The sequence below is a fragment of the Accipiter gentilis genome, chromosome 21 (assembly GCF_929443795.1).
Source record: "Accipiter gentilis chromosome 21, bAccGen1.1, whole genome shotgun sequence".
Lineage (NCBI taxonomy): Eukaryota > Metazoa > Chordata > Aves > Accipitriformes > Accipitridae > Astur > Astur gentilis.
The window spans coordinates 662,475-688,828 of record NC_064900.1 but is presented as its reverse complement, the minus strand read 5'-3'; the positions used below and the strand labels follow the sequence as shown (position 1 = coordinate 688,828).

Below are 26,354 nucleotides of genomic sequence, written 5' to 3'. Positions count from 1 at the left end.
TGTTGCTTGCTTCTGCTCCTCATCTTCTCCCTGTCTTCTGGTATCCTTATACTGATTTCTCACTTCAGTTCACTTCCTTTTCTCCTTTCTGTATATCATTTCTTCATATTCTCTCTCTTTTCAGCTCTCCATGGAAGATACGACCTCCATCCTCCCCAAGCTGAAACGCAACTCCAATGCTTATGGGATTGGGGCTTTGGCTAAGTCATCTTTCTCTGGTGAGGTCCTCAAAATTTGGGTTTCTCCTTGGCAGCTTCTCTCCACAGGCCTTTGTGCCTTTTCCCATATCTCTCTGTTGCTCTCCCAACTGCTCCTTTCTGACTCCTGCCTTTCAAGGCCTTAGAGGAGTTTCCACCACCGTGGTTCTAGACGCAGAAATCTCTTAGCTGTTGCCCTTTCAAAGAAAAGATTTGTCTTACTCCTGTTGGCTTCTCGCCGTGCACCCCAGCTCACACATCTTCAATTGCTTCCCCTCAAACAGTCTAGGGTTTAACCCTATTTTCTGTTTCTTAGTTTGTTCACTTCCAGGCTTCATCCTTCATGCCCAGCTCTGTCCTAAATGGATTCTAGGCAAGGAAGGAAATGGTCTTTCATACTTGGGGTTTCCCTTTTCCCCCCTTCTGAGAGCCAGCCCAAGGGAAGACGGAGAAACTCTCCTGGAGAGTGATAGAGTGAAAGGTGGGAGACACTCAACCCCAGGCCTGAACCCTGTCAGGAAAGGAGGGGAGAAGCTCCACTTCCAAGAGAGGTAAACAGCACGACAGACAACCCTGGAGCTGTATAATAGCCCCTCCTTGTTTTCTAATGTCTGGCCCCTTAGGGATATCTCGCAGCATGAAGGACCACGTCACAAAGCCAACGGCCATGGGCCAAGGCCGTGTGGCTCACATGATTGAATGGCAAGGCTGGGGCAAAGGAAACAGCCAGCAGCAGCAGCACACGCATGAGACGGCACGCAAAGACGCCGATGCCTACTCAGACCTGAGCGATGGTGAAAAGGAGGCCCGGTTCCTTGCAGGTAGCGCTAACTTTTTGGTGCGTGGATTGGGTCGGTTGGGATGTCCCAGAGCAGAATCCCTGAGAGACCAAAGTGCAGGAACCCGAGGAGCACACTCAGGAGAGCCTGTGGGTGGTTCACGTGGGCGAAGGAGAGAGGGACTGTGGTTGGAGTGTTGCCCATGGAATGCAGCGTGGAGGTGGTGGGTGGTGGGTGTTGCTGAGATAGGACAGGAGTGGGACAGTGTGACCAAGAGATGAGGTTAAAGAGGGTGGTGAGAAGTGGAAACTTTCACACATCCCTGCTTCCCCTCCCTGTCTTCTTTGGCATAGGAGTGATGGAGCAATTCGCTATTTCTGAGGCAACTCTCATGGCCTGGTCCTCCATGGATGGTGAGGATGTGAGTGTAAACTCAAATCAGGAGAACCCAGCAGGCAACTACTCCGAGAACTATCAGGAGCTAATGGAGAGCCAAGGTGAGCTCCAGTGCCTCTTGCTAATCTTGAAACGCCCTTTCCCTGCTCTTGTTATCATGTTGCTCTCTTTCCCTCTACATTGTTTTATTCTGTAGCCTCAATTTTGGGGATGGGGATCTAGCAGAGGCATCAGCTATTTGTGGAGCTGTCCAAGGAATCTAATCTTAACAGGGAGGCTCCAAAGCCCAGTTCCTTTGCCTTTTTTGGGCACAACTGTGGAAATCTACCAGCTCTCGCAGTCAGTTGTGGGTATAACCAAGCTCATCTGCCTACTGCCTAGAACTGCCTTTTCTCTTCGCCCTCCTCCCCACTACAGGATTTACCTACCCTGTGCAGTGCGGTGCCATGCACAGGCACGCAAGCGATCTGAATGAGCCAGCTTGGCCTGGAGAGGGTGTCTAACTGTGTGTTGTTTCCCTCCTTTACTTGCAGAGCATATGGCCCAGACGCAGTATGATAGCTGGCCTCATTCCTACGTCTCGCAGGGCATGTATTGCTTAGGTTCATCCGATGCGTGGGAGACCAGTGACCAGTCCCTCATCGCTTCCCCAGCAACCGGCTCCTACCTAGGCCAGAATTTTGATGAGTCCCAGACAAACCTTCAGGAAAGCATTTTGATTCAGAGCAGCCTTCTGCAGCAGCAACAGCTGCAGCAACAGCGGCAGGAGCAGAACTTCATCCAGAGCACGGGGCTGGTCCACGTGTGGCCCCTGCAGACTGCTCAGGGTGGGAGTGGGGCTGAGTCCAGCACGTACATGGAGGACCACATTGAGGATGAAGGGAACCCGCGGCTGGAGAAGGCTCCTCTCCTAAACAAGAAGCCCTCTCCAGAGGAGGATGATGCAGTGTGCCGGGACCTGGAATCACTGTCTCCTCGAGAGGAGATGGAACACGCTGCACTGAGCCGCAAAGTCTCAGACGTCACCTCCTCTGGGGTGCAGTCCTTTGATGAGGAAGAGGGAGAAGCAAACAACTGATGCTTTCTATGAAGTTCTCATCACTGCTGAACAAAGAGAGGGGTGGCAAGGAATGAAATTACAGGGATTCTTCTCTCCAGCTCCCCGTCCTTCTGAGCAGGCACACCTTCCATTCCTGACATTTAATTATTTTTTTAAACAAGAGGAAAATCTCAAAGTGATTGACACATGAAGACCTCTTCTTTCCCTCCACCATGGACACATACTTTTGATTTTCGTTGCTCAGGGCAACACATGTGAGGTGCTTGGAGAGATCTGGATTGGTAAATCATTTCTAAATCTCTTTAATACAAAGTCTTGGCTGTGGATACAAACTCTTCTGGTACTGGGGATGTGGCTGATGAGACAGGCTTGGTATAGGGAGCGGCTATGTGGCTAGAATCCTTCTTGGCAGAATGGATGTTGCTCTGTGGACATGGTCCCCTTTGATAGAATATATGAATATAAACTGGTTTAAAATGAAGATATGGCTTTATAAATATAGATTGAACTTGTATTGTGATCATGGCTGATACAGAGGATAAGGCTGTATTTGATACAGACTGTACTGAGATGAAAGATTTGCTGTGTAACCAGATCCTCAATAGCACCTTGATACGAAATTGTAGGCTCGATGGATACAAGCTGCGCTCCGTAGGGACGGGCTGTGCTGCAATACAGATGGTGTGGCTCTGTGGGCATGGCTCTGCTGTGGCATGGAAGAATGGATGCAGATACGAATCTAACCCCGCTCTCAGATATTCATGCTTTGGTCTCTTTCTTAACTCTTTCATTTATTTGTTTCTCTCTGGCATTTCTACCTTCCCAGGAGCTGGCAGGAGTGGTGTGTCCTTTTGGCATCGGGCACTGGATGCCAGTGGAAAGGACATTTTCAGCTACAGAGACAGTCATAAAAAGCTGACTCTTGCAGGGGGCTTGAGAGCATGTCCATCTTGGTGCTGCTGCTGTATCCTTCTGTTTTTTTCCCTTGCCAGCAGTATGGGGAGACCCAGAGAGTAGGCAGCAGAACCAGGAACAGTGTGTACAGCTATGAGATGACAGATATCCAGTTTACATTGGAGTTTTCCGTTTTTGCTTTTTTTTTTTTAAACGTTTTTATATTGCTGGGTAAGTGTTCCTAACAAAGCAGTTAATAGTGGGGAAAGGCCTGTACTCCAGTCATCACTTAACAGAAATACTGCACCTTTCCCATTTCTGCCACTCCTTCTGCAGTGCCAAATGTAGCTGGAGGAAGAGGGGTGAGAGGGAGTTTTCTCCTCCTATTTATTTCTTCCTCCTGCCTATATTTTCTTCTTTTGTTTTCCTACCCCCAAGCAATGTAAATAATGCTCGGTACTTGGTCTGTCTGTTTTTCCCTCCCATCTCTTTTCTAGGAGAGCAGAAAGCTAATTTCAGGAGTTTTCCCTATTTGTACGGGTTCTATATTTTTTTTGTTAAAAAAAATATGGTTCATTGACTAGGGGGAATTTGGTCTCTTGCAATTCATCGCCATGTTTTTACAGACCTCCTTTTGGGAGGGGGAGGGCCTTTGAAAGGAAATTGAAAAAACTGTGTCCTTTTGCACTCTCACCAGAAAATAAACAGGGGCAAAAGCAAAAGAAAAAATTGCACAAGGCTATCAATTTTGCTGGAGGACTGAACAGAACCAGCAGAGATGACTCAAGTGCTGAGTTTTAATTGCAACACCTCTTGCAAGGAAGCATCAGCAAAGCATGGGTTTAGATCAGATGCTAGATCTGATGAGCTAGAGAAAGGAATTTGCCTGGACACTGCCATACTGTTCCAGGGGCAACTCTTTCTCACTTACTCTGACTCACATCTACTCCGTCTACATTTGTCTCTTCTTCGCCTCCTCTTCAGGCTTGGTGTATTTTTTGGACGACAGGAGAGTGATACATGTTCCTTTCCTGATTCAGGTTTAGTCCCCGCATGTTTGCAGGGAAGAACGGCTGAGGAGAATAAAATGTGACTGAAGTAATATCATCAAGTGTCAGAGTTCAGACAGCTCCTGGCAAGCAAAGCAGATGATGTCCAAGAATTATGAAAAGTACGAATGGGACTCTCAGGTAGAACTTGACCCCACTCAGCTTTCTCCCACTTACACAGGCAGCTGCATGAAGAGGGTCTCCTCTATGAACACCCAAGTCTTTCCAGCCAAGTCCACTTCAAGCGGATCTGTCTTCCCTCTCCATTACACCTCTAAAGGAAAGACCTTTGGGATATTTAAGTAAGACTGGTAATTTGATGTAGGTAAGAGATAAAAGTTTTTGTGACCACGTTTTTTTACCCATTTGCTTGGGCTTGCTTACATCTCTCTAAGGAGGTAGCTCTTCTCCTGAATGATGACCTTTCAATATCTCTTTAAAGATGTTTACACATTCAGGTGCTAACCTCCCCTGGGCAGGAGGGCTTGATAAAGATGATCTCCTACAGTTCTTGCAGGGCCAGCGTTAGCTCATTGTCCTGAACTGCTTTGGGTCTAGCCATGGAGCAGGGCCTAGGAAATCACACTAGCCAGAACAGGGAGCCTGGGCAAGTGCCAAGGGCACCTCAGCAGATGACAAATGAGTAAGTGTTAACCTTTTCTTATTGCTTTTTTAAAAAGCCTTCAGGGAAACAAAAATGGTCAGGTATGTTCCTTTGTGGGAGAAGGCTTGGGTAGCTTGTTGCTTTTTTCTCCAAACCATTTTGTTCCCACGTGCCTCTCCAGGACCAATCTGGATGTTTACGGTAACTTTCAGAGTAGCTTCTAATGATCCTTCTGTGTTGTTTACAGGATTGGGACAAGCGGGTCAACTTGTCCAGGGCTTCTTTTTCTTTTAATGTGGACATGTGGTATGTTTACTAAGCTGTCTGACTGATTTCTAAAAGTTGTGCATTATCTCCATGCAAGGCAGTGACAGAAAACTATCTACGTGGGAAAAAGTGTGAAAAAAAAAAAAAAAAATTGACATTATAGAAAAATCTATGGAGTTCAATAGGAAGAGAAAACCTATCTGTAGAGTTTTCTAACCTCTGTGGAATGGCATAGAGAATTATACCCTGCTGTATAATTCTGTAACCTGATCTCTAGAAACCTGTAGATAGACCCTCATCCTCTGTGGATTCAGACTGGTTTGAACACTACTCTCTATAAAAACTTTCAAGCTTGCTAAATTCTAGAATTTTTTTTCATAAAGGTCTCGACTTTCTGTGAATAATAAAATTTCAGCCTTTGGGGGGGGGGACAAAAAAAAAAAAAAAAAAGAAAAAGAAAAAAGGCTGTTTTCCATGACCTCTCCACAGTCCAAAAGAGAAATGTATCTACATTTCCTAGGAGCTTGACTGGAGAGAGCAGGTCTGCCCATCCACACTTGCTCCCTGAGTGAGCATCCTGAGCTGAACTGGAAAGGCAGTTTGAATCTCTTTGAAAATGGTTTGTATAACCTGGCCTTTTCTTATGTAACAGGCCTGCTGCTTGTGTGTATCCAATATCAGAGAGAGGGACCTGGAACCTACTGTACATTTCCCAGAAAAGCTGTTATTATGTAGCTACACCTATTCAAGCATATGGAAGGCACAGGTGCTCCGTGAGCAAAATTTGGCCTGCAGTTCCTTTATCCTGGTGAGGAGGGATGAGTTGGAGAGAGTCCAGCCAAATACTCAGAGCCCAAATTGAATCTGTGAGGCTGAAAATAAGAAGGAAAGGTAAGCTCAGTATCCCTGATCTACAGTTACTAAGAAACTGAGCCCTACTGTTCATTTACACAAACCCTTTGTAAAGCAGAGCTGCACTACATAAAAATTTGGGATTTTCTTGAAGCAGCGGAGGTAGAGGATTCCCATCTTTCCCCCCAAGCCTTTGTCTTCAGCCGGAGCTCATTGAAATTATTGTGCTGAACACGAAGGAAGGCTTAAACACAAGTGTCCCTAATTGAAAAAGATCTCAGATTCCACTACAAGAAAATTCTCTCTTGTTCCTTTTCCCATGATTGCTCATATCTGATCAGTTACACTATTTCATAAGGGGTTTTTTTTATATAAGTCTTAAACTTTGTTTACGAGCCTTGTGAGTTCTCTTCAACTCCATTACCTCAGGCTCTGGGATGGAGAAGTCAATCTGCTTCTTTCAGTTACTGTGCCTCTAAATCATCTTATTCTGGAAAGCTGCTGACAAGTGACCCACTTGCTTTCCCCCCCTTAAAAACTTTAACATCACCTTTCATGGTAGGCTTGCAGCAGAAAACCATACCTCTAAGTTTAACCATACCTCTAAGCTGATCAAACGGTGAGCTGCCGTGGAGGAGGCAGCCCTCTGCCCTGGCAGCGCTCACCTCCCACAAGCCTTGTGCAGATGCTGATGCGCAGCTGACCCCATAGCAGGCCACTGCACTTTTATCCTACTACAAAAGTGAAGCGGGAACAGCTGTGAGCAGAGGGGGAGAGAGAGCACTATTCTCAGCAGCTGGCCTTTATATCAGGTTAGGGAAACTGGGAAAGTGCACTTTGAAATGGCATCCTCATGATGAGTCTAAGCTGCTAAAAGGAGCTGTCGTGCCTCCTCCCTTCATCACCACCAGCTGTTTACTTCTACTGCCTGAGAAGCACCAGTGCTAACAGTCATTTGGCTGCCCAGGAACTGGCCCCGTTGAAAACTAACTCTGTCCCCTATCAAAAAAAGGGTTTCAGTGGGATCAGCTCCTTGTATTGTTTCACTTGGTGAGGCAAACATCACCGAGGGCTAGTGAAATGTGTGGATGGTCATGTTGAAGACTATTTCTTTGGTTGCATATGCAACTTAAATTGGCTTAAGCTGATTGTGAGATATCTGTCTGAGAAGAATAAAGCCAGCTGAGGTACCAGTGAGGACATTTTCCCCCCTTCCTTCCCTAGTGTTTTCCCTAGAATTTCTAGTATGCTCTTATCTGATTTGGTCTTTGTTGTTATTTAATGCCCTGTTATTTCCCTTACTCTTCCCTCCTCTTCCACAGGCTCCTTTGAGATAAACCCTTGCAATCGGGCAGGAGGAGATGAGTAACTTGATATACGCATGGAATTAATAAAATTAACATGCACGAATCTCGTATGCGCTCAGTGATTAGACTCCATGGCAGCTAAAGATACTGATAAGTCTTCTGTAATTGCAAGAGGCAGAGCCTTGTGCAGGAGTGAAGCACAGCTGTTGGAGGTGAGGTTTATCCCTATCTTTTAGCCAGTTCCAATCTAGTGTGAGATCCAGAATGGCACTTCACACCTAGGCAGAGTCTGTGTGTGATGTACTGTGTACAACAACAACAACTAAAAAATCTTAGTTGTAGGCCCAGAGAAGAGACCTGGAGAAAAGGAAACTGTTCTCTTCATTTGACAGAGGTATGAAGTATGGTGGTGAGTCAAGGTAGTGTGCAATAGTACGGGCTTGTGGACAACTATGGGTGCTCTGTGCAATAGCAAGGAGAAATCTAGCCAGAGAGGGGAATACATTAAGAGAGAGGCTTGGGAAAAGATCAGGAAAAGTTTGACATCTTATGTTTGCACAACACAGGTAGGAAGCTTCATGGCAGACTCCAGGCAGAATGGGCTCAGGTGTAGAATTGCTACACAAGCTGTAGCTCCAGGATTGGTGCAGCTTATGGTACTCCTTAGTCCAAGCCACACTTCTTTCTGTGAGTCAGAGTGACAGGAAAGAGACCTCCCTGAATTTGGGCACCTACTGGCTTCTTTTTTCCTCATCTTTGAAAAACAGTTCACAATATGCTTAATTCTTCTGGGGAGTCATATAGGAAATACAACAAGTAAGAACTTAGTCGTTGTCCAAATGAAGTTAATGTGAGTTATGTTCTCGCTGGAAACCCAAAATATCTAAATTTAGCTCAGTTTGCCTTAACCGTTGTATTGGTAATTGCCTAGAAGGAGAAACAAACTCAAATAAATCCACCTCTAAATATTGTAGAGAGCAGAGCAATGTTGGCATAGTTTAAGCTCTTCCTTCTAATTTCTCCCAGATGGAATTTCCCATGTTCCTTGTTCAGACAGCTCTAAACAATCTGGCATTTCCCTTATACTAACTCTTTGGCTTTTTCCAAAAGAAAAAGGAAAAGAAAGGAAAGATTCGTTGGTTCTCCTCCCCTGTAGCAATCTGACAGGGAAAGTTTTCTATGCCATGGCTCAGGGAACGGAAAAATAAACAGGGAAAATGTGAGTAAAGTAGCGCCTATTAGAACTCAATGTATGTGTAGGACAGCCTATAGTCAGTAAAGCGCAGTCTCGAATATGAATGCAATCTGTAAAGTCAATGTCAGGTGCCTCTTTTGTACCATAGGCTTTTCCCAGGCTGAGTAGTAGTGAACCTGCACAGGGGCAGAAGAGAACAGCTGGACCTCTGTGCCAGATCAATGTCTTTCTGGCTCAGAACATGTCATGGAGCCTGTTGGGGACAGGAGCCTGTCCTGTCATGGACAAGACTGTTGGGGACACTATGCTCTCTCAGCAGCACAGCCAGGTTCATTAATTGACTGGGGTAGGGATAAAGACAAATTATTATTATATTAACGAATGGACATGGAAGACATTAGAACATTAGGGTCAATTTACATCCTTGCACTGACTTTTTTCCCCAGCATAGGCGGAACAAAGTGTTATCTTTTCCTTGGAAATCAAGAGAAGCTCTATGATTGTCAGTGTTGGTCTGCGCAGAAGAAAATAAATGTGATGTATTTTTCCAGTGCAGATACACATTGTTGGAAGAGGAAAAATTTAGTCAGGCTGTGACTCTCTGAGAAACAGTATGTTTACCAAAACTGTAAAGACTTGTTCAAGGATGTTCTCAGTGCAGGTATTACAGAATCATAGAATTGTTTGGGTTGGAAGGGACCTTAAAGATCATCTAGTTCCAACCCCCCCTGCCATGGGCAGGACTTAACTACTGATGAGCAGTAGCTGCTGTCTTCTGGGAAGAGAGGGGTTGTAGTGTTCTGTGGAAAGAATGCTACTGAGGATCTTCCTCATCTCCTTTGACTGGGGACATTATAAATGCCCTCTGAAACCTAGTCTTGTTTTTCCTTTCCCATAAAGGATCAAATGTCCGTGCTAGCAAGACAAAAACATCTAAAAAGGCTTTTCTCCATTATGGAGACAAGATCATGCACCAAGATTTACTTCTAATAAGATAAAGGCATCTAGTCTAGATTCACTGGCCTTCTGGAATCATTTTCATTGGGCATGAAATCCAGTCATGAGTTGGAGGTCAAAAGGTTAAGAACCCACTTCCAGAGCTCTGCCAAGTTCCCATGAGGCAAGTACAGGTGGGCTTCCCTTCTTTTCAGATACTGCATGTGTGAGCAATGTAGCAAGCCAAAAGCTCTTTTGCAGGTATATATTCTTGTTTGGCTTCAATTTTTCTTCTCTGATTTGTGGATGTTGTGCATGATCGGAGGTCTCTAGGAATCCCTACACTATAAAATTGGGACTCAAGTAATTTTACAGGGAACAGTATTTCTCTTGTTCCAGCTCTTTTCAGAGATGGGAGGGTACAGACTGAGGATTTGGGAGGTACAAGGGTGGTGGATGGGAGTGTCAGGGGTGGCATGCGGAATGGATTCCTGAAGCATGTTTAAAAGTAACTAAAGGCTTGGGTCTTCAAATGTTGTATTCTCAGTATCTGAAACTGCTTTAGCATAAGCGTATGGGACAACGGATGTTGCTGCAAAGCAATTTTAAAGAGCTTCCCCCAGGCCTGTACACATTTCCATTAGGGGGGAGGCTGCATGGTGATTATATGTGTTCTTTCAAGCTAGTGTTTACAGAGGTGCATTGATGTTTGGGGGGAAAGTACTGAATGGAAGTAAAACAAAAAGGGAAAGGGACCCACTACTGAAAGCTTTCATCCTTACCTTGTCCCACACTAGCCCTTAATAAGTCTGATTTGCCTTTGGTCTTCCAGCTCCAAAACATGTTTGCCTGAAAATTTTTGTTGGATATACTTCGCATGTTTTGATAATGTGACTTATGAGATAACACTTCTACAAAGATATATATAAATACATACATGTACAACCACATACATACATGTACACACACTACATATAGACTTAGGAAACTATATGGCACTATACACCTCCATGCCTGTATGTGGCAGCAACCACAGTAAAGGAGGGGAGGTAGCTCAAAATAGCATGTACAGTCCTTTATGGAGTTGTTATTAAACAGAATGTGGTCTTGCCGTCCTGGCTGGTGGAAGTGTTTTATTTCTGTGGGACTGGTTCCAGGGGAGTTGCGTCTGAGGAAGGAGGATCCTAGGAAGAGGGGGTGGGTCTCAATGAGATAGTCTGATGGAGGACGTTGAAAAGGATCCATGGTGGCTTGGAGAAGCATCGCAGAGTAGGAAATATATGATACACTATTTCTCATTAAGAAGATAAGAACATCACATGTTCAACTATACAGGGCTGAAATCTCACGTGTGCCCATGGCTACCATGACACAAATCCCAGGCCATTGTGGCAGACCTGATGATGGACAGCATCACATTGATGGGATCCTCTAGTTTAGCATAGAGTCAGTTTCCCTGTTACACTGAAACAGCATTTTCCAGATGATACATTTAAGTTTTGTCCCAATACTGGTGACATGCAGACACATCTGGTGCAGAGTTGGACAGAAGTTTCACAACAGCAGGTTAGGACAGGACACAAAGAGGAGTCTGATGCTGGGGTTGTAAAAGGCACTGACACTGGGTAGCAAGACTCTGGGTTCACATTCCAGTTTTAAAATAGGTGCTTCTCAGCCTGCTGGCCTCAGAGCAGGTTGGGGAATTGGTTGACCCAGAGGAAAAGCAGCATCTCTGCACTTCCAACATTGTTGTATCATCTGCTTCTGATTTAGGACATTAGGCCAGATCCTGTAGTGCTTTGTTTACCATATGAGAATTTTAAGTTCTAGCCATGAAAGATACCTGTTTTCTTGTGAAGCAACTTGCACTTTTCCAGTGGTTCTTACAGGGGCTAAGCACTGTCACTTGCCCTGCTTAAGGGCAATCAGTCAGGGCTATTTAGCTGAGCTTTGCTTTCTGTGTGCTATCTGAAGTTAATTTGCTTCCTTCCAGTTTACCTGCCTTTGCTACTGAATAGATTGCCACCCACCCCCTGGTATGTATGTCTGCATGATTATGTTCATATAATTAATTGTGACTTACATAAGACACATATACTTAACTCCTTTAGGTTTTTGGGTTGTGTTTTTGTCCATTCTTTAAGTCCCCTAGTACTTGCTCCTGGTTAATTTTTTCCAAATGGCCTCTAAATTGTCACTATTTTTTTGAAATGTAGTGTGTCAAATGAAATCGGTTATGCCACTTATATTTAAGACTTGAGTCCCTGAGCCTGGAAGTCATACCTCTGCATAGGAAAGGTTTTTTTCTTAATTTGACATTATACTGCAAAGATGGTGTCCAGCTGCTGAGTGCTTCACCTAACAAAACTCTTTTACCATTATACCAGTCTAAATTTATCCCTCAGTTAAGTACGTCTCCTCTGGATTTAGCCACTTATCCCCAACGTGAACCTCATTCTGTGGTATCTGCCCCAGTCTCTGATCTCCACTTTCTGTTTATTTCTCTGTTTAGACTAGATGGCAAATCTACCATATGTTTCTCTCATGTTACTGTCTTACAAGCTCTCATATGTTACTTCCAAGTCATTAATGCAAACAGTAAATAAAAAGGGTATAAGACCATTCTTGCTGCACACCTCACTGGCTTCACACTTTGCCAGCTGCAAGGGTATTTTCTATACAGTCCCTCAGACAGTTCGTATCTTCTGTGCCAGAGAAACTGCAAATTTGATTTAAGCATAAGATTCTGTGACATATTTGGTCATAATCCAACCATTTCACAGCTCCCATTTCTTTTCACAGCCCATTTGCTTAAGTGCACTATAGAAGTTTGAGCGGGGGGCGGGGGAGCAGATTAAATTTTTTTTTGGCACATGTGCCTCATAAACCTTCCATTACTGTCTTTTGCACTTGTTTCTGTGTGGAAAAACTGAGAAGCTTCTAACTTGAGTTTGTGTCACTTTAATTCTGAACATATCTTAGTAGGTCTTGTATTTTTACCTTCTGTTCTTCAAAGTAAGTAGCTGTTCAGTAAATAGCCAGACACTAGCAGCTTTTAGATTGTTGTTCATATAAAGCAGGCAATTCACATTTACATTTCTCTACATTCTGTTTCCTTTCTAAATTTGCTACTGGACTTTTCCTTAACATACTTTGACCTCCGTATCAGGTGCAATCCTTCAAGTTAGTTAGATATGTTTCAGTAACTAGCTTTACTACAGAGCACAAGATGCTTGCACAGGCAGCACACCAAAACTGCTGGGATGTGAGCAAATGCTCATTTGAAAGGCCAATGCTTGAACTAGTAATAGGTTTGGTTGAGACTGGCTTCATTTAGGTAGCACACTAATCCCAGCAGTGTCCACGGTAGCGTCTTTAGTACTGTGAGACTGCATCAGGATTTACCTCCAGCAAGCTGAGGGAGGGGGAGACGTGGCTCAAAGTACAGGCAACCAACCCAATTGCAGAGCTATTTACTACAGCACACCCGTGACTTGAAAAAGGTGATGTTTGTGTGTGTGCGTACATGTGCACAGGGGCTGTTTGTCCAGTATGGGGGGGGCACACAACAAGAGCCTGTGGTTTATGGTCAGGACCAGTTTAAGCTTGTCTACCACAAATAAAGCCTTAAAAAATTTGCATCACATGGCTTAAAATAAAAAATGTTTTTTCTCTATTTGAGAATACTAATGCTTAGGCATGGCTTTTGTGCGGAAATATTAATTATTGGTCTGCAGTGCTGATTAAATTGTTATGAGAGCTCTGCCCAGATCCTTGCTTATATAGCCATGAACAACTTACTGCTTGCTATGACAGTGTTTTTAATAGTGTGTTTTTAATTATACCCTTCCTGGAGTTAGACTAATTTGGCAAAGAGGGATCTTTACTTGCTCAGCTGGTTATTGCCCTGTCTTGTACTCTTTGGCCACAAACCACACACTTCTATATAGTGTTTGCATAACTGGGGAGAGGGGGGGAGTTATTTTTTTATGAACTCTTGATTCTGCCTGCCTTTATTTCTGCTTGTAGTAACTGGTTTTGTCCATAGGTTTAGCAAACTAGATTGTTTTTAGTCTGAAATAATTTGCCAACCAAAAAAAGTTATGTTGTTGAGGCAAATTTTTCTTGTTGTCCGTTAGTCCATCTCCATGTGTTTCCCCCCCTCATCCGAACCATGACCAAGTCTCTTAGTCTTGTCATAACTACCCAAAGTCCTATCTGTTTTCTTGTCAACCTTAAGTCTTCCGTATTTTTTCAGTTCTTTATATTGAGAGTTTAAAAACAAGACTTCTGCTTTCACATTTAAATGCCATGTAAAAGGAGGAGTTCAACTTTTTGCTAGATTAAATTTAATAGATAAATTTCTTGCCTTCATTAACTGAGTATCAGTAAACCAGCAATTAGTTGAGATTAGAACTACATTTATCTTGAAGATAAAAAGTCAAATAAATTTTTTTTAGGGCTTTTGGTAGTGGTGGTGGTGTTTTCCCAAAGCTTTCTGCTCTGATGGAGATGTTTCACTATCATGTTCTTCTCAGACTATTATATGTGGAGTACCAAATGCAGTGCAGCAGGTGCTTGGAGTTGAAAATGCTGAACAAGACCAGCTCTATTTTAGTGCTTTGAGTGGTAGTGGCAAGCTTGGCGTAACATGAATCTCTGCCCAAAACAATGATTCTAAGCAACTGTACATGCTATTTAGGAGAAAAGCAAGCTTCTGTGGTTCAAAACAGCCTCAGAGCTTCTTGTTTTTCAAGGTTTGTACTTGGAGTTTTGGGGGCAGATCTGAGATTTGACTTTCTAGCTGAGTGGGAAGGCCTCACTGCTGATGATACAAATTCAGGGGGATATTTTGGGTTGGGGAAAAAATGACTTTTGTGTGTAGGTAGCCAAGTCTGTGCTGCTTGGATAGGATGAGAGATGCAGGTTTTAGAGTGACAGATCAGCATGACTTTGCCTGGCAAAGGTTTCAAGTTTAAACTTTGAAGGGGCATACTGGGATTGCCTGAGAGGGTGCGAGCTTAGAGTTCCCTTGACAGAGGTCCAGTGTCAGTTTACTGCACATTTTACACCTATTAAAGTACTTGGCATCAGCTCAGTGAAGATTTTTATTGGTAAAATGGAAGTGGAAACTTCTTCAGCCATCACAAACCATCTTTGCAGTATGTTTTTGTCCCCTCCTGGCTCCCTACACACATTCATGTATGCATACTTTTTCCCAGGTGAGAAAACGGTGCAGATGAATGCTGCTTCTCCTCCAAGGGTGGGGGCATACCTGGAACGGATCTTGAGTAATGCATCCAAAGAACAGCAGTAACACCCACTTTTCAGCTTCCCCACAGAGAGCAGTCCAGCTCCTCATGCTACCTCTGGGACAGCTAAAGGCAATAGGAATGGAGAGAGATGTGTGTGTGCACATATGGGCACATGTGTGTGCTTTTGTACTCTCAAGTGGCAAACCTCAAGAAACTTTACAGGTTAGCTTGTGTCTTAGTCTGAGCTCCCCAAGCCTCTCCATGTGTATCATTTTTTTGTTCCAGATTCATCTCCCCCAGCTCACAATCTGTCTGTCATGACTCACACACTCTCTGGCTTTGATTTAGACTCCATCTGCTTTCTCAGCCAGTCAGATCCCAGTTCTTCTGTAACACACCGTAGCAGAAGTGTGGGACTGGAGCAGAACATATATCTGTATTCAGGAGAGAGGAGGGGGAGATGTATTGACTCCAGCCTCAAAGTTTCTCCTTGTCTCATCTCTCTTGGTGCAAGCATTTGGCTAAGCTGCAAAATGTTAAGTCTGTACTTGCTGGTAATAAGGCTGGGGCTGACTTGGAGAAACTTGTCCTTCCTGAGGTGTGTGGACCCTCAGATCAGATTTGGTCTCAGAGTGTTGCCACTCACCACACATTTCTGGGTTTTTAAAAGGAATGTCCTTTCTCTGCTGCTTATTTAAAGGACTATCGCAGTTCCCTGAGAAAAAAATAGCAGTTGTTTTGCCTCTTCTCTGCAGGCAGGGGAAGGTGACACAAAGGTAGCAGGGACGCCATGTGCTAATGCCTGGCAGCCAGAAATGTGCCACAACCCTCTGGTGGAGGCAGGCAGCTGGTGTGCGCAGGAGACTTGCCCTCAGATCACCACTGTCTTCTCACAAGGACAGGGTGACCCTCGGAGGACTGAAGATCACTTGGGCAGGGAAAGGCTGTCCCCAGTTAGCTTATAGACGGGGATCACGTCTCAAAGACAATGCAGAGCTGGTGGGCTCTGAATTCCAGACAGCAAAAATGAATCTCTCCCTCTTCAAAAGACTAGCTGGGGAGATTTCCCTCTACTTTAAGCTTGTCACAGACTCTCCCACCCATGAGCATCACCAGAGAGGGACTGGTGCAAGGTCAATCCTTGGAATTAAAGCCAGGAAGGAATTTTCCTAGGGAGACTGGGTTAGAGGTAATGATATTTTTCACTTGCTCCTGAGACAGCTTATGAAGAACCACCCATTAAGGTGAAACTGGTCACTCTTAGATAATGCTTTACTAATCAGGAAAGGGGATGTGGTCCAACATCCAGGAGAATACCCCCAAGAACATGTTCTCAGAGCCTGGATTTCTTCTCTGTTGCTGATAAGGGGCAACACATCCAATAGGCTGCTTGGGACTGCATCTTAGTGTTATGACACACCAAATATATGATAGAGATGTAGAATGTTAGAGGAAAGCTACAGAATACACAGAATTTGATTTTGCCTATTTACTGAGAAAACCTCACGAGGACAGTGGGTTAAAGAAAGCAGCGTCTTATCTTTGGACGCTAAGGTTTTGCATGCATGACACGAACTGACAAGACATATTTTTGCAAGATACAGATCAAGATCTGCTCCAGATTTAGAACAGGAATAGAGAGGGATGCTGCAGACAAAGGTTGAGGTCTCTGCTGTTAGTCACAATGGAGACAAGCTGGCAAAAGTGAGAGCTCACAAAAGTGAGATTCTCAGATCTGAGGTATGCAGAAATATGCGGAAAGTAGGCAGGGTAGAATTACCAGGAGAGAGCGCAGGAGTTTTCAGAGAGAAACCTGTTTTCAAAGTGTAGAAAATGTGGCCTCCCTCTGCTGTATTTCTTGGCAGCCTGCTAGCACTCCATAATATTTTTTTTTCTAGTTCTTATATTTTAAGACTATAACTTTGTAAAAATTGTGAACAATGTTTCAGAGCGACAAACACAGGTATTTGAAATGTAGGTGCATACATGCTGTTTTACTCCTCTTCCTCCAACACTGAGGATGCTCCCTCTTAAGATTTTCCCATTCTATTTAAAAATTCCAGGGATGATGGGAAAACAAAGAGGCTTTCCTCCCTTCCAGTGCTTTTCTTAGAGCCCTGGCTGAATCTAAGACATGAGACATAGACCAAATATTTTCCTTCCATCTGTTTTTTAGGGCATGGCTCGGCTAAAGGACAGAGGAGAAGCTCCTAATTGCACCCCCATCCAGGAAAATCCCAGAGTAAAAATTGAGGAAGAGGAAAAATGTTCTGCATGGGAATGTTTGGGGGGGATGCAAGATAAGAACTAGTGAAAAGGAGCTGCAGGAGCATGGACACGATTGCAGTCAGAAGCAGCAATATGCTTCTAGGCTGGAGGTCTGGCCATGTTTACAGTTGTGCATGCAGGCCAGGCGCGACTGGAAGGATGACACCAATGGAGAATAAGAGCTGCTCCTCCTCCACTTTCCACAAGGCAGATTGACCCAGAGCATCCTGACTGTGTCCAGCAGTATTCATGTCCTGTTACAATCCCTTCTGCCATGTTATGTAGACATGGTAGAAGCCTTAGCATTATAAGCCTGCCCTTAGCCACCTTGCAGTCCACATCTGACTCCTGCACACAGCTGTATAGTCCAACAGCCTAACAGTATTTGCAGAGAAAGAAAACAGCAGAAGAAAGGGTCAGTCGAATGCCCCTTCTGCCAGCTGAATCAATGCTCTGTGGGGATTGCAAAGAACATCCAAAAGTATCTCTTTGAGGAGCAAACACAAAAAGACTGGCTCAACTGAAGAGTGTGATGGACTACTCCCCTCACACCAGCTATAAGGGGACATCCTCATCCTCATCTTCATCCTCATCCAGGTCAGTGGAGCGTAGGCTTATGTCCTTGAGGATGTCTGAAATGTTTTCAGCCACTGGCCCTGTCAGCTCCATCTCGTCCAACTCAGTATCAGTGGCATAAGTGGAGTACGGGACTTCCCCCTCATCGTGCAAGTGTGAGGACTGGGGGGAGTGTGAGCAGGGGGGCAGTGGGCTCTCTGTGCCCAAGTCTGCTCCTTGCTGTGCTGCCACCATGCAGTTGTCCTGCTGGCTCCACATCCGAGTGGCCTGACTGACCTTCTCACTGCTGGTGGAAGTCCGGTTGGTATCGCGGAAGCTGGCAAGGGGTGGGCGGAGGCGAACTCCGGAGCGTGTGGAGCCTTCTATTGCCTTCTGGAGCTATGAGAAGAGAGAAAGTTCAGAAAAAATTGATGAAAGGGAGGCTGACCCAGCCCTACCCAGCAGAAGTTCATCTATCTCCAGGGTAAGGGGAATACAAATAGAGAGAGTCACAGCTCTACCTCTGGGGCCTGTGGAGATCATCTTTTACAGTGGTGGTGTAATTTTCCGTTCCACGGTAAATAACTAATTCCACACCACTTTTAGAGACAGTAATAGCCACCCAGTTAAGAGCCCTATGTTCATGAAAAGGATGAACCATCTAACATCCCTGTAAAAAACTGCCTCCTCTGAAATAAAGTAGCAATCACAGTTATATACATTCCCAGCTGAATCCTCTAGCACCTGTAAGTTATTGCAGTGATCCACAGTACATTTACAGTTGATGAGGAAGAGATGAAAGGATCTGTACTTACCTCTTCCAAAGCCAGTACTCCTCTTAGCTTCCCCATACTGGTTACATAGGCATGGCTGAGGCCCAGTAAGGAGAACAATGTATGCGTCTATGAAGAAAACCACAAAATACCATTTCAGGGACTTTGGCAACTGGTAACATGGTACTTGGTGCTAGAGCTGGGACTTGGGATTTAGAAATGGGAATCACAAAGGCGCACAAGTCTGCAGTTATCCCAGTGAGAAACTACCTCTTCCCTTCCCCTTTTGTAGCTAGCAAATACTACCCTTTGGTCCTTCTACTGTGCAGCCATAGTTGGGAGTGTGTTGACGATGGAGAGCACATTCTTAAGGTCACTCTCATCCTGCATCTGGCAAACGAGATTCACATGCAACACCCTGTGTATGCGGGGACTTAGCAGATCCTGTTTCATTTTGGTGCTGGAAATTGAACTATCATATGCAATATGCAAAGTCAGAACCTGCTTAGGTTATTTATTCTAGCACTTTCCTTAACACTAGAAGATTTCTTTTTTCCTGTTCCAGAATATTTCATGTCAAAACTTAAGCTTGTTGCTGCTTATCCAGTGCAGTGAGAACACTGAGAACAAGATATTCCCTTTCTTTTACAAAGCCTTCTTAAAAGGACAGATATCACACTGCTATCAGTCTTCTTTCCTTCAGCCTAAACATCCTCCATTATTTTGCTGTTCTTCATAGATCAGGCTTTCTAAAAGTTTCAGCATTCTCAGTGCTAATTTGTGGCCTATTTCCAACCTCCAAGTTATTTATGCCGAGATCTACCTACACTTTACCTGTGGCCTTACATGAAGTCATTCTTTCACAGCTGGTGTTTGCCTTTTTTTTTTTTTAACATCACATGAGATATTGAATGTCATGTTCAAGTGTAAAGTAGGGAAAATCTCATTTCTCAGGAACAAGACATTTTACCCTAATGTAGAAGAAAATCAAACTGGTTAAATACAATTTGATCATGATAAGCAGTGATATTCTTGCTATTGTCAGTAGTCTTACATTTAGTTCTAACTATGCATACCTCAGATGGTTTGATTATTTATTCCTGCATTTTTTGTGCATCCAAGTTTACTTGTCTGTAATTTCAGAGTTTCTCATCTGCTCTTTTTTATGAGGTATGAATCCTTCCCCATTTGCAGTCTTCACCTTCAGGTGTAATTTCTTGGTACCCCTGTATTCTCAAAGACAAATGCTAGTGGTTTTCAGATTACTTCAGCCAGCCGTTCCAAAAACAGCAAACTCTTCTTAAGTATATGCTAACCTGTTCTTATTTTGCTCAAGGCTGAGATCTTATCCCTTTGATAACAGTAATTAATTAATTTTGTGCAAGGCATATGCTGACTGTTCATGTTAAATTAATACTGATAAAAATATGCACTGTGCAATTTTGCTTCAGTAGACTGCTTTCCCTTTCCACTGAGTGAAAGCCCAGTCCTCTCTTACTCCTGATACACATTGGTTGCTTTTATCCCCAGTCATCCTGTTGTAACTCTAGAAGCTGTATGATCCAGCTTCCTCTTTCCTTGTGCTTCAGTTCAATGAGGAGCCTATGGTATAGGGTGGTTTCAGGCAACTCTTCTCAAGCACTGCGGCAGACTCTACATCCTGACAGAAATGCCCTGAGAAATCCAGGACTACTCATTCCAGTGCTGCACACTGATAAAGTAGAGTGTAAATCTCAGTGTAATGCTCCCAGCAGCAAGGCATACAATGCTTCTGTTAATGTAGTGGCTGGAAAATCGTATGTGATGTCCAAAAGCTATTTTAATAAATGCACTCAGACTTCTTATCATGTAGCCTTTCATTTTGAAGGAGATTGGAGGCACACGCAGAAGGTAATAGGAGCAAACTGACTTCTGTAGCTGGATGTGGAAGTAGCTGGTGATAGTAGTTGTAGGTGAAGACAAGGAGAATAAGTCATAGACTAGACTTGCAATGACAGATAGGGTGGAGAAAAACAGTGTATGCCTCAGAGAGACATCTGCACCCACCTTGTGCAGGGAAGTTCTCTCCACTAGTTGGAAAGGGGAAGGGTCAATGCGGCAGCTGTCAAAGCACACGTTCTTGTTCAGCTCCTCCTGTTCCCAAGCATCTATCTGACACAGGAAAGAAGAGGAATCACTCTTAGAGTAATCAGCAGTGTTGCTGTCTTCTGTACCCAAACCTGTCCCATTCTCCTGTTAATGCTTCTTCCTTCCTGTGTAGATCATTCATCTTGCCCATTATATCACACCCCTCAGATTTCCCATCCTTTCCTTGCCAGATGTCAAGTCCCTGTGGAAACAGAGGAATTCCAGTACCTCAGAGGTTTTCTGAGGAGGTGAGGTTTTGCTCCTTCCTGCTTAAAGAGGAAGTGAACATCTTAGCTTTTGTTTCTGAGTGCACCTTCCCCTTGTCATTGCAAGATAATTGTTCCTTTGTGTAAAAAATGAAGGAACAACATAGACACACAGAAAGATTTAGGTGAGGGGGGACCTGTGGAGGTCTCTAGATCAAAACCTGCTCAGAGCAGGGCTGACTTCAAAGCTAGATTGGATTAGTCAGAGCCTTACTCAGCACATCTAGCAGAACAATCTCTTCTCTTATTGGGTGAGACTTGCCTCCTGTGCAACTCTAAGAAGAAAATGGCTTTAGCTATGGCTGTATGTGGCAATCACTGAGGTTGTTGAGTTCAGGAAGTATTGCAAGTGATAGGAAATGGGCAAAAGAAGTAGTCAATTAACCTTACTCCCTTTCTGCACACAGTCTTACCTCTTCTGGCCTCATTGTGTCAATGACTTCTACCGGCTCCTGTAGGAGAAAACACTGTTCAGGACAAAGAACCCACAGTTTCACAGAGTACAGAAAGGAAAAAATTGCACAGCCTCCTCACCCCATGTGGCCCCCTTTTTGTTCCAAATAGTATATTACTGTTTAGATTTTCTTTATACTAGTACATTATAAAATGTACCCTGTACTTGCTGTGCTTCCCTTGCCAATGAAGATTGACTATGGAATGCTGGTGGAGCAATTCAGATACCTAAACATGGTCATCTAGTACTGTTTTAGATGCTCTCTGATATCCCACGTGGGGTCCAACCACTGCCCTGAAGTGGATGGCTCTGTGTGATATCCACCAACCCTGCACAGCTATGCCAGATATCCAAGGTCATCTAACATAGCACAAGGCAAAAGCATTTTTTCATTTTTATCTGTCCAAAACTGTTTGCCAAATGGAATAGAACTGCACTTTATTCCAGGTTAGCCAAAATAGCATTAAGTTGTTCACTGAGAAAAAGATGCCCACACTCAGTCATGATGGTAGCCTTGACACCTGAGCACAGATGGCTCTTTAGGAAGATGCACACTCCTTTACAGTAATCACACCCTTTCTCCTTGGAGAGAGTTCCCCACTGATGCTGTCAGAGTTCAGGACCATAAGCGTGTCCACGCTTTGGCCAAATGGTGAATGGCTTTGAGTAGTAGGTTCTATTTCCATTGCATTCCTTCCTCTCTTCAGGGTATGACTAGGCTCTCTGTATCCCTAACCTGGACGGCACTCTCTGTTTCAAGTGGACGGTTGTGATGGCACAAGAGTTGCTGGATCAGTTGCCTCAAACTCCTGAAATTGCCTGAAGGATGAAAAGAAACACATGGCTAAGAAAGAAGAACATGTGAGAGACAAAAATACAAAGCCCCATGCCCATCTCCTTGCCCCAGACAGGCTGGGAAATAATATGAGGGACATAGTAGATGATATATGACAGGGCTGAGCCAGTCACAATCTAGCACTCAATTTGTAAGATTGTGTCTGGGACATGCCAGAATAAATATTCCTATGCAGTAGCTTGTCCTCAAGAAGAGGAAACAAACCATTACAAAGTAGCCCTTGCAGATAATAGTCATAATAAGTGTTCCTGAAGAAAAACAACCAGAAGCAAGACTACTGAGACAGTAAACAATCTGATAAAAGGGACAGACTGCTGTGATGAGAGGTTTCTGCAGTCCACAAGGAGAATGTGGTCTGGAGGATGACTATGGGAAGGGGAGGTGAGAATTTGGAAATACCTTCAAAGAGTTATCAACAGCCTGAATGTGATAGATACAAAGGGGTGAGAAGTCCATGGGTTGTGCCAGTAGTGTAATGGTGGGAATGAAAAAGACTGCAGAATTATTCTCTCAGGCAGAACAGTCAAGAATTAACAAAGAGGACGAGACAGGGTTTGGTGCTGTTGTGAAGTGAACAAGGCTGTGGAGGAAGGTTGGTCAGAAACAATGACAACTGTGAGCCAAACTAAAAATTAAGTCAGGGAAAGCCTCGTGAAGTCCCCCCTGCTCCACTTCCTCTTGTCACTCCTGATCACTCAGCACTAGCTCCACGTAAAATGTCTCACACACTGTCCTTGTTTTGATGTGATTCTTTTTCTTCTTTGGTAAGGAAGGTGGATGGCTGTCCCACCACTCTACTGCCCTGGAAGCATTAAGTGGATTTTCCTATGCCTTAGAGGTTTAGTCATGCGTGAGTGGTGTTAAGGAACCAGTATGTGCTATATGCTATATTACATGCTAACCTGCGGGGTGCCCAAAAGCACGAGCCAGAGCCCTATTCCCTATATTCATGCTCAAGATTGGGCTACACCTCTGTGCTTACTCACTCTCTGCATATTTCAAGACACATCAAGGAAAAAAAACCCCACCATCCTGCATCAGATACATATGATATACAAATCAGAAATGAGCTATGAGTACAGTCTTGGAAGCAGAGCTAATATAGGCTGGGGTGGCACACAAAGAACACAATACAACAGTATTTGTCCATCATATTAATGTAGCTGAATCAAAGAGATGCATGTTCAAGGGAGAAGCTGTTCAGTTTTGGAGATGGCTGAGCAACAGCCTAAGCTACTCAAAAAACAGGTACAGATGTTTAGTTCTCATGCTGCTTTTGCCAGGGAAATTCATTCACTGGGTGAAGGAGGCAAGAGATGGGACTCTTCCATGCAGACTCTCCAGAAAATATCCAAGGAGATGTTATTGCAAAGGATGGAGTGGGGACTACTGACAGGAGAGAGAGCCTTACTTTTGCCATGCTTTCTGAGGGATCACAAACAGAAGATATTTCCACATGCGTTACACCAATGTTGAGGTGCATTAACAAAGTACCCTTAATAAAGGAACAGCGGAGAAAGCTCCTCTCAGTCTCTGGGAAATCAGCACCTTACACAGGCATGTACACACAGTTAGCATGAAAGCTTCCACAAGCTGGCTAGGATGTGACTGAGGCATGCCAGAAGTTACCATACCTGGCAGTTGCTGTGGCTCCAAAGTTTCAGGCATTTGTTTAAGAGGACTGGTCGGGCCATTGGGCTCCTCTGGATAACTGGGAGTGGGACTTGGGGGCCTAGGTAGCTGTTATGGAAAGGAGAGAAAATAAAGTCCACCCTGTGTCATTCCTTTCTCAGCCTCTCCAAACGCCTTACTGCTTCTTCAGCAGCTTCTGTGTTGCAGTCTCTCCACTCCTCTCCCTCACCTCTCCTTTCTCATCTGTATCCTCATCCTCATCAACATAAGCAAAAGATTCATGCTTCAGCTTTGGTAGGGTTGCCCACGGTCCCTTGCTGTGCCCATCGTAGGGTGCCTCAGACAGCTTCTGCTGCATTTCTCGGTTGAGGAGCCGTCGCCGTTCCGGGCTTATATGTCTCTGGAGCAGAGCCTGCAGTTCTGATCGCTCTACAGACCCCAGAAGGATCATGGTCTCTGCATAACACAGAGCAGAGAAGCTATTAAGCCACTTCAAGGTTTTGAATGGCCCCTGCCATGCACTGCCCCTTCCTCTCTCTAACCTCTTCAAAGTGCTTGGACTCATACTATCTAGAGCTATATAAGAGTCACTGACCAGCCCTGGTAGCTGCTGTTAATACACTGTGGGGTTGTGGGAAGCTCACCATCCCTGAGTTGTGCCACTCCTCAGCACCACATCAGAAGCAGGCTCTTTACTTATGCAAGAGCCCTCCCTGTCGTCACAGTTCAGCCCACAAACTCCCCACACCTCCCTTACCTGCTAGAGCTGCTTCACTGCCCACACTCCAGCTTACCTGTCTGACCAGCTGAAACAGCCTTTTGTCATACATCATCCATAGCGGAAGATTTTTAGGATGATTTTTTATGCAGTAGGTCACACTGTCTCCTTCACAGCGTGTGATTTGAAAGCTAGTTTCTTTGGCTCTTTAGGCTGAGACAGTCTTCAGGAAGGACCAGTTTCTCCACATTGCTTACCTGGTGAGTCCACCAAAGGCAAAGTCTTAACAGTGGTGCTTTGGAGTAGAGTTTGCAAGTCTCTGTATTTACAGTTGGAGGAGACGAATTTCACATCTTGGACCATAATATCCTCAACAAAGATATTGTATTTGCTGTGAATTTATGGAAAATAAGGGGAAGAGTTAGCATATTAAAAATGTCCAGCTGATAAATTCTTTAAAGAAACATATAAATGACCACTTCTTTAAGAAGTGTTCTCAATACAGTTGCTAAATCTTCTTCTGTGAGAGTAACCAAAGAGGATTCCACCCCATTACCCCTCACCATAAAAATACACACATCTATACATATATATATAGATGTTTTATATTTACATACCTGTGTATATTACATTTACTAGAGAGAGGAAGACATGTATATGAATAACTGAATTTTGTTTTAAGCAATATATCCAAATAAAATGATATTTCAAACATTTTCTGGAGAAAAAATCCAAATAGCACTGAATTCAGAAAAAAATAGAAATGAGATGCTTGATTTTTAGATTTTTAAACTGAAGCAATTTGACAATATTAATGCAAATTCAGTAATGTTGTAGATTATTCAAACCTGTGCTTTCAGTGAAAAAAAGGACTTTTCTCTGTTTCTGTGTATGAACCCTAATTCTACTCCACCACTTGTTTTTTCTCGCTGCAGGCCTATTCTGCACTTTCATTTTCTTTGTAGTACTATCCCCTTTTCATAACCTTTTATTCTCCCATGGTCTCATCCTCTTCTGCTTTATTTCTTTGCCACTCCCCACCTCCTCCTCTGTTTTACTACTATACCTTATGTGATTCCAGCCCAGGTCTGGCAGGTAGGGCAACTTCTTCACCTGGATGATGCTATCATAGAGGCTGGGCTGCAGACTCTGGGCCACCATGTTGGCAAGAATGACAGCCACCATCATGGGGAGGATGTGAGAGATCTGACCCGTAAGCTCAAAGCAGATGACAGCAGTGGAGACAGTGTGGCTCACTGCTCCTGTCAGAGCTGCTGCACCTTTCCCAGGTAGGGTGAAAAAGGAATAGGGAGAGAAGAAAACTGTCATATAGAACAGCATGTCATATCGACCAGGAAAGTCATGGGGATGGGACCAGGCGAAGAAAAAGAAAGACATGGAGACTCACCAATGACAGCATACCCTCCAGGTAAGATTTGATAAACAATACCATCAAAGAGGATCCCATTGGGAAAAAGTGATGCCATGATTTCCCCAATAAGACGCCCAAATGCAGCACCTGGAAAATATCACTGACAATTATGGAATTAACATCTAAGGAACACCCAGTCTGTGCTGTGCAGCTGTGCTAGGCAATCACTTGCATATTTTCTAACAGAAACAAAATCAAAACTTACATTAAAATGGGGATAAAGAGTAGTTCTCAATTACAGAATATAGAAGTTAGACTCCAGGAGGGGAAAAAGGTACTAAGATGTGTAAATACAGTTGGCCCCTCATTCTTCCACTTAGGCACACCAGGCACAGTGGTATTTGTGATTCCCAGATAGGAGGAAATATTTTCGGAATATGTGCAATGTCAGTCCAGATCACCATTGAGACCCTTCACACACTCATTCTATGAATGTCCAGACAATAGAATCACCGCTTACAGACGAGTTTGGGTGGGAAGGG

General features: G+C 44.0%; 2 protein-coding genes across 18 annotated transcripts in view; one reads left to right on the top strand and one right to left on the bottom strand.

The window, feature by feature from the left end:
* The window catches only part of FAM131B (family with sequence similarity 131 member B), a 78,781-nt gene that overhangs the window by 39,064 nt on the left and 13,363 nt on the right, over positions 1 to 26,354 (top strand). For 7 of the 17 annotated variants that reach the window (XM_049824407.1, XM_049824412.1, XM_049824410.1 and 4 more), the window contains 4 exons: positions 125 to 218; positions 821 to 1,018; positions 1,330 to 1,473; positions 1,906 to 11,523. In XM_049824407.1, coding sequence (XP_049680364.1) covers positions 125 to 218; positions 821 to 1,018; positions 1,330 to 1,473; positions 1,906 to 2,450 — 981 coding nt within the window. In that variant the 3' untranslated portion in view covers positions 2,451 to 11,523. Of the gene's footprint in view, positions 1 to 124; positions 219 to 820; positions 1,019 to 1,329; positions 1,474 to 1,905; positions 11,524 to 14,763; positions 17,906 to 26,354 lie in introns of those variants that run through there. The other 10 variants (XR_007509021.1, XR_007509025.1, XR_007509020.1 and 7 more) reach the window with 10 other exon arrangements.
* Positions 17,615 to 26,354, bottom strand: part of CLCN1 (chloride voltage-gated channel 1) — a 40,874-nt gene continuing 32,134 nt past the window's right edge. Inside the window, exons 14-23 of the mRNA XM_049824373.1 lie at positions 25,849 to 25,959; positions 25,507 to 25,720; positions 24,698 to 24,831; positions 23,952 to 24,178; positions 23,725 to 23,830; positions 21,971 to 22,053; positions 21,194 to 21,232; positions 20,434 to 20,538; positions 18,430 to 18,516; positions 17,615 to 18,013 (exon numbers count right to left, since the gene is read on the bottom strand). Of these exons, the coding sequence (XP_049680330.1) occupies positions 17,615 to 18,013; positions 18,430 to 18,516; positions 20,434 to 20,538; positions 21,194 to 21,232; positions 21,971 to 22,053; positions 23,725 to 23,830; positions 23,952 to 24,178; positions 24,698 to 24,831; positions 25,507 to 25,720; positions 25,849 to 25,959 (1,505 nt within the window). The remainder of the gene's footprint in view (positions 18,014 to 18,429; positions 18,517 to 20,433; positions 20,539 to 21,193; positions 21,233 to 21,970; positions 22,054 to 23,724; positions 23,831 to 23,951; positions 24,179 to 24,697; positions 24,832 to 25,506; positions 25,721 to 25,848; positions 25,960 to 26,354) is intronic.